Below are 18,967 nucleotides of genomic sequence, written 5' to 3'. Positions count from 1 at the left end.
CATTGAGTTAAGAAGGGGCGTAGCCCAGGGGGGGGGGGGGGGGGGTTTCAACCCGGTCCCCCCCGAAATTTTTCAGTTTTGCTTGCGTATATAGGCACGCACACATACAAACGCACGCACAAACATACATAAAGTATGGTTGAACCCCCCCCCCCCCCCCCCCCCCCGAAAAAAATTTCTGGCTACGCCCCTGGTCCCTTTAGAGCTTATTATAGCTGAACCACGATGTGAATGTGTCCTCCAGTGCCTCCACAAATGAAAATAGTTCAGGTGACAGGTACAAAAGCCCTCCAACATCACAGAATGCTGTGAATGACGCAAGATCCTTATCTGCGTTCTCGAGGGATTTGAGCACCTGCTCAAAACAGTCCTGGCATTTCGTAGCCATAAGTTGACTCCGTGCCACATAGCCGGCCAAATAGTACACCCAGTCTTCCGTCACTGACTTGCACAGGATACACATGGTCAGAGAGGAGAGTCATAATAATATCTGGGGTTTAGCGTCCCAAAACCACTATATGATTATGAGAGACGCCGTAGTGGAGGGCTCCGGAAATTTCGACCCACCTGGGGTTCTTTAACGTGCACCTAAATCTAAGCACACGGGCCTCAAACATTTTCGCCTCCATCGAAAATGCAGCCGCCGCGGCCGGGATTCGATCCCGCGACCTTCGGGTCAGCAGTCGAGCGCCATAACCACTAGACCACCGTGGCGGGAGAGAGGAGAGTCGATGCCTGTAGTACACTTGAATCTTAGTCCAGGTTTCCAGTGTCCAGTAAATTGTCAACATGGATGGCACTTCATCAGTTCCAACTAATGACGTAAGTGTGTCACCTGCACAGTTGCCCGTGTCTGGTGCTTTTACCAAATTACAAAAGCTAAGGGAATTCACGGCAGTAAGGAACTGGGTCGATGTGGGATGATCACTGCACCGGATAACTGACGAATCATCCCGAATAGCTTTTCGATTGTATCTCGGGTATTGGAACGGCAGCATTCTTTTTCCAAAGGCTCGTCTGCTCTTGGTATATTTACGCTGCCACTGCTGGAACAAATGGTCGTCTTCGGGACTCCAAACAATGAAAGCTTCTGCTTGCACGATTTGTACCCAGTTGAGCATCTGGGCACAAAGCAGTGGCTCTGACGTCTGCTCATGGCACACACTCCGCAAAAGACATAATGTAAACACGACAAGGCTGTCCGACCAGCAAATGTACACGAGAGAACAGCGTAAACAGGCAAAGAATCACGTCTAACCGGCGAGTTCCAGCATTGAACAACGTGCGCAGCCTGAGAGCCTGACGTGTATACGACAGCGCGCGCCACCTAGCGGAAACATCGCAAGGCGGCGTCACTACCTCCCATTGCAGCCGCTTGGCGGTGATCACACTTCTAGTATGGTCCCTTCTTCTAGTATTCTAGCCACTGTAGCGCCGGCAACCTTGGAAGCAGGCTCACACACCGGCTGTACAAATACCGAGGAAGGTGTATAAAGCCACATCATCTCATTGTAACAGCTTGCTATTTTCAAAAATGGTTTGCAGCTCAAAATAAAGGTGGTTAAGCATAGCTACAGTAACCCCTGCGAAAGCAGAACAGCGACAGGTTTCACAAGGACTAGCGGCATCGCTATCAATTCTCAGCGTTGCTGGAGCAAGCCTTCAAGCGGGTTTGGAGCCTTTCAGATCGAAAATACTGCTTATAAATAACTACGTGCTTTTAGGATAAACCACTGCAGCTACAAAGGCTACGAAGGGTAAGCTTCCTGTCGCACCGTAAAAAACTGGGTCGAAGAACATCAGTTGTCGGTCCCTTTAAGGCCTATCCTTGTACTTTACACATGTTGTTGGTTTCACAAGTAACATATTGCCTGTCCATGAGCAAATGAAAATAAAAGAACTATGACTTGCCTGTCAACCACATCTTTGCCTTTTGTGTGTGCCATCACTTCCAAGAAGAATTGGCAGAGTGCTGTGACATTCTTAGCTGGCAAGTAAGGGGACAGCAGGGGGAAGTTGATCAACAGTGTGTGCAACGAAGCCACAGGAAAACGGCTTTCTGAGAGTTCACAAACCTGGAAAACACGAGACACGGATGAAGATGGCAATCATTGCAGCATTAAAGAAAGACATCCCATGGCCAGATGAAAACAGGCAAATTGTGCTACTAAGCTAATTTACGTAAAACCTTTAAGCAAGATTTTCATGCCTAAATTGGTCAAGCCAACACATACGCACCCTCTGTGACCAGACTGAAGTGCTCACAGTCATGTCAACGTAGGAGAAAACCAACTTGGCCGTAGCTTGCAAACTCGCTTCGAGATGTTCGTTGGTAACGTCGGTAAAAAGGACAAGTGCCCTAATCTTTTGAATCCACAGAAGCATCTTTAAGAAAACGAAAAACAATGAAAAAAAAGGGGGTTGGGGGTGAGAGCAAGAGAATATACCAGTTTTTCAAAAATGCTACCTGAATGAGTGAATGAATTAATGAAATTGTAGGCCTATCTTATCCATGAGAAAGGTAAGCTTGGCCAGAATTGACTATTTGTTATGAGTGAAATTAGACGAAAAATATAGGCATGGGCACAAGAAGAAAAGGATGAGGATAAGGCTCCTTCTTTCTGTGTCTATCTCAATTTTTGGGCTAATTTCATCAGTAACTATGTTAGACCAATTCGCTGAACAGTCAGTCCTAACTACAGTACTCCTATATCACTACATATTTCTAATGGCAAGGAAAGTGGGGAATTATAATAAATGACAAAATTATGAATTGAACTACCACATAGTTCTCCGACCATTCTGCTCAAGTTGTGGCAGCAAAGTGCCGCAGAGCTCAAGTGCAATGAATCAGCAGCCCGCTGCAATAGGACTTTGCCCACACACTCAGTAACTGATGACCGAACTAAAAAAAAAAAAAACCAGTGGTGCATGACATTTCACTCACGAGGTGGTGACATATGAGCTTTGTGTTGTCTGTTTTCATCATGTTCAACAGGGACTCCATATTGTCGGCTGTGAGGGAAGGATGAAGGAAAGAAAGGTCGGTGGCCTCCAGTGGTGCCGTCAGCTTGGGAGCTGTGTATGCTTCACCATAACTCCTCCGGTATAGGCAGAGAACAAGATGGAGCTCTCCCCACAGGTGAAACACAGACAGGGCACATCGGGCACGTTGCTTCTGAAATTAACAATACACAGGCATGCAATGTTAGAAACAGCGTCTTGTATTTTTAGAAGAAATAGTTTTTAAAAACGTGGGTCCTCAGCAATGTGGAAATCAATGAGCACTGCAACTGACAGTGCAAGAAAGTGACCTTAAAAGTTTTAATAGTGGTATTGAAAGTGTGCAGAAATGGAAGACTGCACAGAGATGCTATAATAAGGACTATCGATGCACTTTTTTCATATTAGAATTACTTCGCTGACTTCCACTGCATCTCATGCGCATGTGTCACGAAAGTGTAGCTTCTCCCAGCAGCGTTTTTAGGGTTCGTTAACACCAGTGATCGATAAAGGTCACGCAGCAAACTGTGCACAACCACCACACAGTGACTCATGGTGATCGATACTCCCACCAGCAAGCGTGACCTGCCTCCTGTCCCAATGAAACATCGTGCAATTGGTGTCCTTCTGGCTGCCTGTACTGCCATTGCCAAGTAAAATAGAAATCAACATACAACAACGTGCTGCTGACTGTTGCAGCAGCTCTGTGATTTTTCGCCACATAACTGAACGAACAAGCAGCGAGTCACTTACACAATATGGCCTATTCTATAAAAAAGCGATGTTTATTATTTTTTTTTTGTAACCGCTGCATTGCGATCAACTTGGTGGCATCAGAAACCTGCTGGTGTGAATGCTGCCTAAGAACAACCAGCATGTAATTGCCACAGTGCAGCTTCAGATGTGGGGAACCCACTGAGCTTTTGCTGAAAAGAGGGTGAACACGACTTCTCACTTTCATACTCACATTTTGCTTCTCGATGCTCACGTCCAGCATCTGAGTGGCGAGCTCACGGGTGGCCTGCATCAGCTCGCAGATTTTTGTTACGTACAACGGCGGCATGGTTGGGTTGACCACCTGGATGTGGTGGGCAAATGTTCGGAAGATTTCTGTCACAACAAGGATCTTGGGTAGATGGTTCTCCTGTTTTTCAGGCACTTCACCTTCAGACATGTTTCCTAAAACAATTGAGTAAGGAAAAAAAAAAAAGCTTCAATGTTCACATCTGTATGACTCGGGCAAGTGTGGTCATATAAAGTAGAAAATTTGGTTCCGTAAATTTATCTTATTTCTAGGTGTTCATTTTGAATGTCACATACGAAACAGTTATGGACTCAATGCTCACTGAATTTCAGAATTTTTACACTGTTCTGTTTGCCTTACCCGTCTACTGAATTCAGTGCAATCAACAGCGGCACAAGATGTGTAAATCTGTTCTTCAACCAAATAGTGTTGCTCTGATGTACTGCTTTCAAAGTTCACTGCAACATGACCAAGAAAGCGAGGGAAACTGATCTTATATCACATGCTACGCTGTTGATGTTTCTTCGCCTGTTAAACACAGATAACAACATTCAGTAAATGTCATACTAATCATATAATAAGTGTGCAATTCTTGAAAAAGAGTTTAAATTGAGCTAAATGAAATTAAAATGTCTTGAAGACACATTCAGCAAATCATTTTACAAGACTTATTTAGCTTAACTAATGGTGTATTGTGATGGTCGTTTTCAAGTGCTCTAGAGTGCTCTGAAAACTGGCCATGCGTTCGGGTGGTAGAAGTCGAGCGCTCTGGCTACGTTCGGATGGTTCTTTCAGAGCCTCAGCCGCCGACTCAGAGCACTCCCAACCGCTCCTACTTCGAAGTGAGAGTGTCGGTGCAATCTAGCTGAGAGGACGTGTCATGTGACACTAAACACCGTGGTTACCACGGATGTTCACAGGCGACAGCGACAGTGCACATTTATTTAGCATTTACACCTTCGGGAGTTTCGAAGCGAAAAGTTGTTCGAAACAACGTGCAGGTTTGTTGGATTGAGTCCGTGCCGTTTTGAAGTATTAAACAACGCTTAAATGCACCGAGTTGAAGTGGAGGCGGCTACTAAAGGCGCAAGAATCATCAGTGCTGCTTTTACAGCACCTCACAACCAAAGGCTTCAAAGGTAGTAGTTCGGACTCTCACCAAATTGACGTAAACAAGTTTGCGGAGCTGTTGCTGCGATGAGGTACTTCAGGGCTGGATGTCGCGTACGACTGTTTGCGGACACCCCGCTGCGGCGGCCGCATTTTCGAAGGAGGCGAAAATGCTAGAGGCCCGTGTGCTTAAATTTAGGTGCACGTTAAAGAACCCCAGGTGGTCAAAATTCCCAGAGCCCTCCACTACGGCGTCTCATAATCATAATGTTGTTTTGGGACGTTAAACTTTAACAATTATTATTAATTATTATTGTTTGTCTACACGGTGGCTTCCCGCGCTGCAGGCGCTACTCTGAGGTCGCTGACGCATCTGGTTGGTACAGCATAGACCGCTTATAACGTAAGTCGCCGGAGCCGCGAATATCCGCACTATAAGTGGTACCGCACTATAACCAAAACAACATTTTTTGAAAGGTTGCACGTGTGCAAAACGTGACCAACAGGCAGGCGCACGATTCCAACTATCGAAGCGTGCGACTGGGATGTAAGTTTGCATCTGCTTATATTTGAAAATGTTGAACGGTTAGCGTCTGCGGACCTGCGGTGCCAACATAACAAACGCGAAAAAAAATGCGCCGTCACGGGAAGTGGCCGCGGTATCGCACTGCGCATGCGCGATGTCGAAAATGGTGGCGACCACAAACCACCACTTGAGTGTTTCACACGCACGCCCGCCCGCGTTTTCGTTAGAGATCTAAGTCACCCCTTCTAAATGCAACAACTGCAAAATGTTTCATTGACTCGGCAGCAAACCGCAACTTCTGCAGTCCGCGGCCGCCGACATGGCAGCTAGCGCTTGTTAGGCCTAGCGTGCGCGTTGCAACTTGGCATGCCGTCGCGAGAAGCTTGCCTAGGTCGGGCGTAGAATAGATCGCACTCGCGAGCTAAACCGAGGACATCACGCGTGAAACAAAGTTTCGGTTTGCTGTCGGGAGAACAGCCGCGGCAACTATCCTGAAAAAGTATTTCAAGCTTGTAAGTCCACCTGTTGGTGGCAAAGGTGAAAGCGCAATTGCGTCTCAAAGTATTGTTACTTGCGGGGGAATCGAGGTTGCACGTGCGATATCTGCGCTCTACGACGAAGCAACTATTTTCCCGACGGAGACAAACAGTGGTAACGCGCACTTGATGCGGACGCAGGCGCCTGTACGTAGCAGAGCGCGCATGTCAAGCGGCCGAAGTAAAGGGGGCGAAGGCTTCTCCGTCGGCCACGCAACCGCTTCCCCCCCCTCAAACCATGCACCCACGCCGGCCTGCTGACCCCCACCGCCGTCCCTTTCTTTTTTCTCCCCCCGCTCCTCGTTCGTTCGTTACGTGTCCCCTCCTCCTTTGTAACGCCGTCGCCGCTCTCTGCCCCGCCGGCGCATCTCCGCTGAGAAGCACGCTCGCTCCCTCGCATCTCTGAGAACGTTCCGGCAGCCGCATTATAACTGGTCTTTCATCTCGGGGGACTGCTCAATAAGCGGTATGCGTATACATGGAGTTCTATGGGAGAGTAAACGGGAGTCAGAAAAAACCGCATTATAGCCGGTACTGCACTGTAAGCGGTTACGTTATAAGTAGGGATGTGCGAATATTCGAAATTTCGAATATTTTTCGAATAGTGTTTGCTAATCGATTCGATTCGCACTGAAATTTTACTATTCGAACTATTCGAACTTCCCAAAGACAAATGCAGCCAACGTCCGGTTGAAAGTGACCCCTTCAGATTTTCAATGTGCTTCACCTCATTACACTGTCGTATTGCGGCAAAGCTGCCTTTTAAGCTCCGTTACGGTCGAACTTAGCCAAGAGAGAAGCCCGGTTAAAAATGGTCCCTAAATTTTCGATATGCTTCACCTCATCACACCCCCGTATTGCGGCAAAGCTGCCTTTCAAGCTCCGCTACGGTCGCAAATGTATTAACTCAAGAAAACGCTGGTTCCAACATGGAGATGAAAGATGTGGCAGAGTTGGGGGCTCAATGATGTTTTGGACCTGAAATTTGGGCAGGAAGTCCGAAAAATCGGACGCCGAAGCTTTTTAGCATCCAAAATTTCAGATGTTCTTATATATCGACGTCTACTTGGCAGATTTGGAACTCCAGACTTGAAGGGAGCACACCCTTGTCTGCCACATCAGTTGGCCTTCCACAGAAGTTGAAAGAGGAGGAGAGGCTGAGGAAATGGCATCTCTGCCTATCACGTGTAAAGTGTTGTCGGCAACACTTTGGTTGCACCAAATCATGTACATAAATACAATTCGGCCTCTACATTGCCTCACTCTTGATAAGAAAGACAACTATGAAATATGACCCCACCAATGCTTCATCAACCTAGCGAAAAGAAACACTTTCATGTTGCGATCTCACAAGAATTCTCTGCAACTTTTTCTGTAATTTCACTTCGAATTATTCGAAAAATGTTTGAGAAATATTCGAAAATTATTCGAAATTATTCGATTCGATTCGCACTCAATATTTATTATTTGAATTCGCTTCGCACCCAAAATTTTGCTATTCGCACAGCTCTAGTTATAAGTGGTCTGAGCTGTAATCTGAGCCTCCTGCTCAGATTGCCAGCTGTGCTCGGATATGCCGACTCTATGCCAGAGGACCAGAGCTGCCAACCGAATAGACGATAAAATTTGTAATAGTCCTATGTTTGTAAACTATGTTGAAAGACCACTGTCCTATGTGTTACATTCTCACCCATATTAATGCAAACCAACAGACAATGAAGCCAAGGAAGGTATACGGGACATTATGTGCATTCTCTTAGAGCACAAATGACGTCCTCTAAGCCTGTAAATAACGCCCCTATAAATAACGTCCCCTACAGACCTTATGCAAAATCTGCTGCCATCTAGCGGCCGGCGTGCGCATTTCCGCCATGTTGAAGGCTAGGCGCGCCCTGCATGTGCACACACGGAGCGTACATATCGACGTGTTGTGGCTGAAGGGAACGGCAATGCCGACATAGTATTTTCTTGTGCCATGTTGCTTAGATTGAGGAAATTGGGATGCTGAAAAGAGGTTTGCAGGAAACTAGCCTCTAAATGTTCTTACTTTTCCTTGCGGCCTACGAGAAGTGGGAGATTGTTCCGTTGCTCCGGCTACTGCTAACGACTAACGCCGTGTTTACGTTCGCCGTTCCTAATAGATGCGGTACGTGACAGCATTGGCATTAATCAGAAAACAGTCTTTTGTTTTTTGTGTCATACCGGAACGAGACAGTTTTCGCGCCGTGTACTTGCAGGCATAGACAAACCGGCTTCGTGTGCAAACTCCAAAGCTGCATCGTGGTTACTCACGCATGCCTGAGCAGTTGGTGACACCATTTCTTTGTTTATCACATTGCGATAACAGTTACATGTTAGGTAGCTCGTGCGTGTCATTGATTCTCAGCGAACGGATCGATTGTGCTGGAGCGTGATGTTCGTAGTTTGTTCTCGACTGTGAAGTTTAACAAGGTAGCATTTATTTGGTCGGATACTTTGTGCGCGTACTGCTTCCCTATGCGTATTTTTCAAACATTTCACGTGCTATTACTGCCTAATTCAGAGGGGCAGCCCAGATCACCTGAATCCCCCCCCCCACTTTCTTTTTTATTTGTACCACAAGAAGAAGAGCACATATCAGGTTCTCCCAGCTGACGCTGATCCCCCTTCGGAAAAATCCTGTATCCACCCCTGTGTGCTATGAAATGTTAACAGATGCTTGTGTGTGGCACTTTTTGTATGAAACTGAAAAAAATGCTGTTCTCGCAGATGTGTTACATTCGACCGTGGGTGCGCGCTGAGATGGTTTTGCAAGCGTTCAGTTGGCGAAGCAACAATGCCTTGCTGCAACGGGTTAAATTGTAAGGCGCCAGTAGGCCCCAAAAGCGACGATGTGAACGCGAACATTCTTGGCGGATCGTGTCATTTCTGAGTACATGTCGGAAGGATAGTCGATAAAATACCAACTAATCGGCGCCTACTTCTTGGAGCAACTAACGCTTTTCATGTTCACTTGTCCCGTACGTGAGAAGCGGACCTTTCTTACATTTTAACCGTGCGGTAATTCTATGCAAAACATACGTCGGTGACTACAGCAGCAAAATATTTCTTGTTTCAAAAATAACAAACAGGACAATGTTTTATTTAAAGTAAAATGGGCAATACATTAGGTCGACGTAGGCTGTCCCTTATGAAATACACTTTGAAGTGGGTCAACAGCACTCTTACCGTCATCGCCGTGCCCAGCCGCGTCGCGAGCTAATGCCTCCTCCCAACCATCCTACACTACATGCATGATATTCCGATAGCTAGCAACGCTTCGTTCGCTACACTGAAAGCAGACAAAATTTATAACCAAGCGCAAAGCTTCATTCTCAACGACGACAGGCTTACATGTGACTCGCTCACAAACTTGAACTTTCTTCTCGTTGCGAGGCAGTTCTTCACATGTAATAATTGTCAGCGTAAAAACTAAAAAAATGCCAGTAACGTTTATACTCTCGTCTCACGTTTTATGCCCCGATTGCCGACTATCAAAGCAGATACGAGCAGGAAGAAATAGCAGAGACAGCAATACGATTCGGACACAAGCCTCCAACATGGCACCGAATCGGTACCTTCGTCAAACCTCCGACAGATGGCAGCAATTTTGAAAAGGTCTATACCTTCCTTCGCTTCGTTGTTTGTTGGTTTGCATTAAGGTTGTGTCAAACAAGGAAATGAGCCTTTAAATACCATTCTTTCGTTCATTCTCACCCTCGGTATTCCCTGTCGTCCAGTAGCCGAGTTGGATTACAAGAAACTGCCACGTGTCGGTCAACTGGCCGGGAGGGAGGTTGATGCAGCATTCAGCGAACTTGTGCAGGAAACACACTGGGATGCTCGTCTGCGCTAGCGGGTTGCTCAGGTTCGTGAACGATGAGAAAATGTTCCGGACGAGCTTCGGCACTCGAAACAGTTCGGTGTAGGTGGCAAGGATGCTCTCTAGAAGCAAGTTCCTCGCCTTCATAAGGCCTGGTTGATGCTAAACAAGAGAGAGAAACTACAGGTCACACATCTACTGAAATACTAGTAGCAGTGCAAAGGTCAGTGGCATGCAGTTTACTACCTCCTCCTACAAACTTTTGTGGCTTACTTATGCACCTGTTATGAATATTAACAGCTTAGCACAGTTTCTGTTCTCTCTTTGGGCACCTCCAAGAATGTTTAGCATAACAGCTTAACACATTTTTATTTGTTTTCTAGCTGTGGTTACTATCATTACTTGCCACTTGCACATGCCCACTAATAGCACTATCAAAGACAAAGCAACGAAACACAACCTGACTCGGCTTTTAAAACTTGATCATAAGGTACAAGAATATTTATGAAACAAACATTCTCTACTACCAGCATGACAACATGACATAAGGACTTCTTAACCATTCCACATCTGTGCAGCATTTAAAGAGAAATGAGCGTTTACAATAAGTTACAAGGAAAGGACTAAATACCTCTGTAGCAAAGAACTTCATATTGTAAAGCAAGCGAAAAGACAACGAGAAGTCAGTTTTGCATAATATGTCTCGTCTGAAGGAAACAACGATTTGTGTAGCCCTTTATGTCATGAGCTTGCAGCACAGAAAAAAAGGCAAAAAGCTGTGCTGGGGAGAACTTGGTTTCATTAGGTATAAAACACTGCACACATAGTAATCGTCACTGGGATTGATAAAACTGTGCAGGATCCTAAAACTTAAATGCAAAGATGGGTGAGGTGACAAAGTTGCAACTTCAATCTCACTCACCAAAACAGCTGAAGCGCTCGTCACTAACAACAGTGGGTACAGAGAATGAAATTTCACTCGAAACTTGCCATTATACTAACACAAGTGGGTCTTTCAAATGAGAGATATCTATAAGAAAAAAGAACAGCTTTATCACCAGAACACGCAAATTAAGTTTGCTTGCTGACTGTACTTGTACCGTGAACTTGTGAAGTTTGGAGGGTATAGTTTACAAAAAAGACTTCAAAGTTCAGGCTTGTGATGCTTACACAGATGGAAGAGTGCTTCGATCATGCATACCATAGCAAAGCACTAATCTTGCTTCTAGACTGAATCCGAAATATGGAAAGCTTTTCTTTTCCCCAACTTCTGTGCTTACGTAAACAAGCCTCACTGATAGTATGGCACTCCTGAGGGAGAAATATCTGTGGCTCACCTGCCCACAAACCTCCCAGCATTTTTGCAGAGTTTTGATCATGCTGCCTTCGACGAGATTGGGTGCAATCCTCATGATGGTACCCAGGCACTGGAACCAGGCAGCATTTGTGTACTCCAGAGACTGTAGCTTGTCAGCGAGCTCACCGAACCAGCGGCGCGGCTTGAACAGACTGCGCTTGAACTGAGGCATCACCACGACTAGGCAGTACTGCTCACTGGCCTGGTACACTTCCAGGAGTTTGTTAAGGTAGTAGAGTCGCTGCTCTTGACTCAGCGCCATGTCCTTGAATAAAGCAAAATAAATGAGATGCAAAAGCAGTTTAGCTTGACCTATTAAAGCTATGGCTGTGGGAACTATTGTAAGCTAGAGTTCGCACAGATTTCGTTTTGTCCCTTATCACACCCTCGGGAAAAAGCATCCTAAAAATGGTAAAGAATTTCGAAGGCTATGCTTTTGTGTATTACATGCAGGCACTAGTAATGGAAGGACATCACAACCACCATGTTTTGAATATCTCCGACTTACATTTTTTGTTTTGGTAACATTGAGTTATAGTTTCGATTTATAAGTCGCATTGGCATGTTCACATCTGATCTAATTACATGCATGAAATTGTACTCACCATGGGCACTGTACCACTGAATGTAGAGCACTCGACACCGAGATGGTAGGCAAAGTAAGCCAACAGTACCGTATTAGACTGCAGGTCTTCAGTTCTGTGGGAGATATAGATTAACCGCTGCGTCATGTAAAAACACTCATTTACAAACAACGGCCGCTCGCTGAAAAAGACACGGTGCGGCCTGCCGCGTGGAGCGGATACTGCGTCACGCGCCTAGTGCTCCTGGCTGCCGCCGCGGTGCCACCAGTGGGGGAGCCTCTGGGGAGACCGAAAGCGAGAGCGCCGGAATTATTGCGGCGGATCGCGGCTAGACAGCGCAGCTGCTATGCGCTTGTTAGTTTTTAAAGGGTTACAATGAACTTGCTATAGCGTTAACTATATTGGTAATTGTCCTACCGAATGTGCGCCGGCGATGCTTCAACCTAAATATAGCAAGTGTTAGTTTTATCTGAAGTGGCTGCTCGTGCGTGTTGCGATTTTTCGCGTCATGTTTTCTCTCTTTTGTTGCCGTTGCGCTGTTCACCCTCGATAATGTATGCTTGTGCTACAGTTATTTTATCAACAGGAGAGTCACTCATTGACAGGTGTGGTTGTATTTCCGGAATGACTGTTGCTCACACCTTAGAAACAAAAGCATTGTGAACATCAGGGGAGTCATAATTGCTCTATTGCACGTGCGTGAAAAAAGGATCACTGTGTTATTGGAAACACAGGCGCAGCACTTTCCTGGCCAGAGGTTTTTGCGCCAAGCGTACGAGACGTTCAACAGACATATTAACATTTCCTGCTCAGTTGGCAAGAAACATTCGTAGGAGCTTAAAATGTACTGATGGGCTAGTTGGTGAGCCATGATTCTCGAATAGGCAGCGCACAAAAGGCAACGAACACGTACACAAAAAAGACGCGAACACAAGCGCTGTGTTTGCGTCTTTTTTGTGTACGTGTTCGTTGCCTTTTGTGCACTGCCTATTCGAGAAGTTCGTAAGAGCTTTATGATGAAAACTTTGCAGACTTCCATGGCGTGGTCGTCCGCCCCGCAAGTCCACTTTCAGCACTTCCATGGTCATAGAGAATAGCTGGTCATCTTTCAGACATCTCGTGAAAAAATATCTGACAGGAATAATATATGATGTTGACAAGCCTCTTATTACAAAACATAGTAATTGGTTTGCCACTTGGGGCACCGCTGTTGAGTGCTCTTCTTCACCACTGTCAACGAAACCAAAAAGTTTGTCGACTTGCCGGTCGTATATGACCCTCTGCTCTATGGCCATCTTGTCAACGATCAGGGAGCGGAACGCTTCTTGCTCTACAGTGAGACCCTTGAATTCGATGCACAGCCGCTCTTTTATCAACGAAGTGACGCCGATTCCACCTGTTAAATGGTCTACATATTTCTGGAGCGTTGAGCGACAAGGGAGCTGAAAGATATTTCTGGACCTTGCATGCTCATAACTTTTGTTGAAGCATGCCTTCCAAATTACACATTCCCTTAGAATGACGTCACTGTTGTGGGGCTTCTTCATCAAGAAACTGCGGACTTGGTTTCTAACGAACTCGGCAGTCTTGTCACCTTGTGCAGCACCAATGAGTACCTTCATAAAACAGGCAATGTCCATGTTATTTTGATAAAACTGCGCGCGCTCCTCAGCCTCATTCACTCTTTCTTGAAGGGCCTGCAGTGCCCCTTTCATACGAGCGTTCTTCACTTGGAAGCAGCGCGTTTTTTTTTTTTAGCTTCTTCTGTCAGTTTAACAAGCTCGAATGTAGTTTGTCATGATGCATCTAAAAATGATGCCATTTCCACACACGTTTCATTCCCTAGTTCAAAGTTGTTGGGCGTCGTGGCTTCAGTGCTGTCACTTGACGAGCCGTTTTGGCTAATGACAAAACGGCTATTTTGAAGCAGCATTGCCCAAGCACTCGGCACGCGACTGTGCATTATCGGCTTCTATTTCGGAGCGTGGCCACTTTTTCTGCAGAGCAGGCGTGCTCCTCGTGCTCATGTAGCTTGGATAACCGGGGAACACTGTCGGCACAGCCGTTGGCAAAAGTATCCTCAACTTCTCGGTCTTCTTGTACTCCTGCTCCGTAAAATGCAAGGCGCACACCAGGGACCTGTCATTAGGCTGCCATACTCTTCCCTTCCCGCCGGATCCTTCACGGGAAATGTTTCGCAGCCATGCTGCTCTGCGTTACTGGGAAACTCGTGGTAGCGTATTTGCGGGTCCTTCGATGCATTCGTGGCACACAACAGCACAAAACAGTTACGCGACATTTTGCCTAACGTATAAAATATCACACATGCGCAAACTGTCTTGAGTGACACTCAGTGCGAGCGATTCATGTGGAGAAAAACAACCACTACCTCGACCTACCCGCTGAACGTGCGTTCCTTCCCGGCCGCGTGGAGCCCTCCCCTACTACTGGCGCCCTCCTAGCGAAATGCGGCGACAACTGTCCACTCCGCATCCCCGCTCTCGCCCACTGCCTGCGCCGCGACGCAGCAGGCCGCACCGTGCATTTTTCATCGAGCGGCCATGTACAAACAAACTAGGGCCAAATATGCGTACTTGTTAGAAGCGATGAGGCCCTCAAGAAATACAGCAAAGAACTCTGGCAAGTAGTTTGCTGGAGGTGTCTTAGATGATTCCTGCAAGAAGACGTACTTTTGTTTTAGTAACAGCAATTTCTGCCAAAAAAAGAAACATTTTAACAAAAGCAGTAGCAGCAACAATACTGTAAAGAAAGAAGTCTCCTGTACATTCCAAAAATTAAAATGCAATATCATCATCATTCGTAATTGAAAATTACAGGCAACACTTCCAGTGCTTTCCTTGACTTCATAAGGCTGTCTAGCACTCTCTACAATAGCAACATTGAGCCTTTGAATTACTTATATTTAATAATCACTTAGAATCAGTTGCCTGCCTTTTAGAACTCAAGCTGTCCTTCAGACTCAAATGCATATACGTTTGCAGTTAAAAATTTCGTTGTAGTTAAATCAAGAAGGCAGGTTGTGCATCTTCTTCTTCTAATTTATCCTGCCTTCAAAGGTATTAGCCCTTTTTCCTGCCTGTTCCTCTTACTCACAGAGCAGCACTTGGCCAAGGCCAATACATGTGCTATTACTTCTATGCCAGTAGACCACACTGATTAAAAATAGTGTTCTTCCTCTTTCACCACTGAACTTACTACTAGCATTTTCAATTATGAGAACTTGCTTAAAGGGTAGCTCAGGTCTGCCAAAATACACTAAAGAAAATTAATCGTCACTTTCTGAGCCAATCAATAATTCCAAACACTGGCTTACAATGTCCACTACTGATAGCTCTATCACCAACCACACTGGCAGGGCAGCAAGCAATACTATATCTCACAAGGCATGCCGCTTGCCTCTCATACGACAAGAATCATTCACTACCCGTCATGACAGCTGAGTGAGTACACTATTCCACCACTAAGCTTGAGCTTTCAAGATTCATTCCCAAGTTGAGGCAGCTGAGATTCTTCTGTAGGAGAACTGCAAAATGACTGCCTGCTTAGACTGAGGTTCACATTATGAAATTCCAAACGGTCAAAATTGATCCGAAGTCGTATTGGCTCCGGTAGCTCATCGTGCAGCTTTGGTATGTAAAACTCCAGTTATGGAGTACCAAAATATGTCTGGATCGACCTTCTAAGCATGGATACACCCACAAGCACGCACAGAGATAGAGAGAGAGAATAGACCTAGTAGTTTATTTGTTAATGGCTGGTATTTTATGCCTAAACCACAATATGATTATGAAGCATGTCATAGTGAGCAACTCCGGATTAATTTCGAGCACCCGGGGTTCTTTAACATGCACCTAAATCTAAGCACAACGGTGTTCATGCATCTTCAACCAGTCGAAATGCAGTCACCGTGGCTGGGAAATGAACCCATGCCCTCGAGCTTAGACATACGACAGCTTACTTCTAAGCTACCAAGGTGGGTTGACCCAGCGGTTCGAAACACAAGGACTCAGTTATGCAGCCTCGGGGACACTACATAAGGTATCGCACTCACAGTTCATGTTGTTCAGAAGAACACTGTCCAAAGCACTCTTGTTCAACTCAAAACCAAACTACAGGTTTCTCTATTTACAACACTTCATTCGCCAGGCAATTTCCAAAGACAATTACTCGCCTCCTCGTCTTTTAGTACAACGCTGAGGAATTCCATGAGCTGTTCCAGCAGGTATTCATCACCCTTCCGCGCCATTGCCTGCCTATGGGGCTCAGCCTGCAGCACTTCCACCATCTTTTCATCTACTTTTACATTTCCATCTTCTGGCTCATCTTCAGGTTCATCTTCCTCCGCTTTCCCCTTGCGTTTCTTGAATTGCTCCAGCTGCTCTTCGCTGAAAGGAACTACGGCGTTCCAGCCATCCATACGGAGATATTCGTACAGAGCTGTCAGCCAGGTAGTGACATTGCTCCTGTTTGCGCAAAAGGCCATCAGAAAGACATAGTAAGCAATGTACACTGATGTCTATTACACATCATGCTTCTTGTTTACCAATGGAATCAAAACTCTCAAAAGAGACAACAGTTTTTAATCATTTATCCGACTGCTGATAATCAAGTGTTCATTGGTAGTACCTTCTTTCTATGTGCAAAGACTTACGGATGGAGTTTTACAGAGGCAATTTTGTTAATTCACATTACTGTGTTTCAAGTTCTCAATTCATCTTAGTGTTTACGTATTTATCCTAGTAATTAATTCAGGCATACTCTGTGGTCCTGTGGAATTATGGCTGGTCTGGCAGCACAGTTTCCACTGGAAAAGAAGCGGTACTGAATAGACCTCTACCGGCCTACGTCACTCACTCCCCGTGACGTCAGGTCACGTGACCTCTCGGCGCACGTGCAACAGAGGGTGGTTGGCAAAACACTCCCGCTGCCGGCTCAGCGTGGTACAGTCGCACGGTGTTTGGCGCACGTTTTTTTTTTCTTTTGAACCTTTTTCTTAATCTTTCGGTTCCAAGATTATTTGTGGTATGTGTCAAAGAACATATAAATGTGTCGTGGACTGCGTGACGAAAAATTTGCCACGCTGCTGGCTGTTTAACTTGGAGAAGTGAACTCACGTGGTGGTCTGTGCGAGGAACAGCGGCATCGTCTTCGAAAATGTGCCGCGTTTACTGTGGCGTGTAGTGTGCGTTGAAAGGCAGCGACGATATCGGTTCACAGTTGCGGACGTTGAAACTGACAATATTGTGTGTGGTGTGTGCTGTGTGAATAACGATGCATCTTGTTTGCGAAAACATTGGCACGCGTTGTATCTAACAGGGCAATTTGCAGTGACCGGTTGTCGACGGAACATCAGGATTGGACATTTTATTTGACGCGATGATCTGCGAGTGCACATCTCAGTGTTTGTGCGGGGTGCACAAAACAACAAACAAAAAAAGTGCATGATGTCCGGGCTGAAAGGTGAGACTACGCATGAGCTACCAGCGTGTTTTAGCATTGCTGAACATGCACGTATGGTTTACCACGGCGAATATCCAGAAGCATACGCGTATCGCCTTTTGTTGGAGATGTACGTCTTAATGGAAGCAGTGGAGATTCTTGTTTGTCATATTCTAGTTAGCTTATCTTTACGGCTCGATATTTATGAAGTGACATTCCGAGTTTGTGTACCAAGTCTAAAGGAGGGGATTAAGTATAGAAACACGTTGTAGGCATCAGATACAGCCAAGTAACCGCGCAAGAGATTATTTATAACTAAATAATTGTGTTTAAGATCCCAAAACTGCTCAGTGGGTTATGAAGAACGCCGTAGGGGAAAACTTCGCTTTAATTTTCACGGGGATTTGTTAACCGAACTCAGGCTAATGAAATGAGTGTTTCCTTCGTTTGTTTTTTCTTTCATTCATCTCTGATCAGAATTTCGCGCCGTGAGTGCGAATCTAATCCGTGACCTCGCGCACAGTAGCCGCCAATGCTGTACAACGTTTAAAACTGCAGTGCAGATTTCGCGACGGAAATTGAGTACGTCCACATCCATGCCATGCTAATATTTCTCCAAACACCAGTCGCCGTAAAAATGTACAACGTTCGCTTTCGAGCAGCATAAGATTTTTTTATGGCTGTCATCCACGATGAGCAAATCATATGTTGACCTAACAGACTCGTTCACTGCAGGCAGTCTTCCTTCTAACATCTGTGAGTTCAGAAAATAGCAATTTGCAAAAACTTCTATCGAAGTAAAGCAGACACACGCAGTGCTGCTATGCAGAGAGATCCCGCCGGCGGAACTTTCTTGCCAACCAGCACCTGCTCCGAAGGCGGGACTTGGGGGCGGGACACTGCCAGTGACGTCACACTGTTTGCAAACAGGGAGAGGTCTATTCAATTATCGAACACGAACAAGCTTCCTTTCGTTTGTAAAGCTTTCTTTCTGAAGTAGCTATGGCATTCCTATTGTAGCTCCGTGATGCTTTTATGTGAATCATCTCCCTTAAAAAGAAAGGGTGCATATCATTTTTATTCACTAATCAAGATGAATATCCGTGTGCAGCTTGTCACGTAAGATAGGGCGCATATAATTTTTATTCACTAGTCAAGATGAATATCCACGTGCAGCTTGTCACTTATGGTGCATTCAGACGACGGACTGAATCCGGATTTGTCGTGGACGCGGACGGCTAATCCGCGGATAATCCGCCTGTAGGCGCATCCACACGACGGACGGTGTCTTAGGAGAGAACGGCTGGATTATTCTGGACCGCAGACTCTGTGCCCGCTGGCAGCAGACCGGTTTGAGAGTATATTCAGAAACATGGAAACCGACAGAACACGAAGCTCGCCGAGCTTTGTCGAGTATTGTCGAGGACTGTAATTTGTTTCGGTGAAGTCGGTGTTGTTGGCGGAATGGCTGAATGAAAAGAAGAATTTGCTTTACAGAGAGCTGCTGGAGACGGACCTCGCTGCTG

The 18,967-nt window shown here is 45.8% G+C and overlaps 1 protein-coding gene across 1 annotated transcript in view; it reads right to left on the bottom strand.

Annotated features, from left to right (window-relative positions):
- The window catches only part of LOC119394615 (uncharacterized), a 43,247-nt gene that overhangs the window by 15,088 nt on the left and 9,192 nt on the right, over nucleotides 1-18,967 (bottom strand). The window contains exons 8-16 of the mRNA XM_037661934.2: nucleotides 16,174-16,465; nucleotides 14,576-14,655; nucleotides 12,003-12,096; nucleotides 11,378-11,662; nucleotides 9,935-10,202; nucleotides 3,971-4,182; nucleotides 2,948-3,178; nucleotides 2,239-2,385; nucleotides 1,912-2,075 (exon numbers count right to left, since the gene is read on the bottom strand). Of these exons, the coding sequence (XP_037517862.1) occupies nucleotides 1,912-2,075; nucleotides 2,239-2,385; nucleotides 2,948-3,178; nucleotides 3,971-4,182; nucleotides 9,935-10,202; nucleotides 11,378-11,662; nucleotides 12,003-12,096; nucleotides 14,576-14,655; nucleotides 16,174-16,465 (1,773 nt within the window). The remainder of the gene's footprint in view (nucleotides 1-1,911; nucleotides 2,076-2,238; nucleotides 2,386-2,947; nucleotides 3,179-3,970; nucleotides 4,183-9,934; nucleotides 10,203-11,377; nucleotides 11,663-12,002; nucleotides 12,097-14,575; nucleotides 14,656-16,173; nucleotides 16,466-18,967) is intronic.

The sequence above is a fragment of the Rhipicephalus sanguineus genome, chromosome 5 (genome assembly GCF_013339695.2).
Source record: "Rhipicephalus sanguineus isolate Rsan-2018 chromosome 5, BIME_Rsan_1.4, whole genome shotgun sequence".
NCBI classification, from domain to species: Eukaryota; Metazoa; Arthropoda; class Arachnida; order Ixodida; family Ixodidae; genus Rhipicephalus; species Rhipicephalus sanguineus.
The sequence above is the reverse complement of the archived record's forward strand: the minus strand, read 5'-3'. Positions and strand labels throughout refer to the sequence as shown.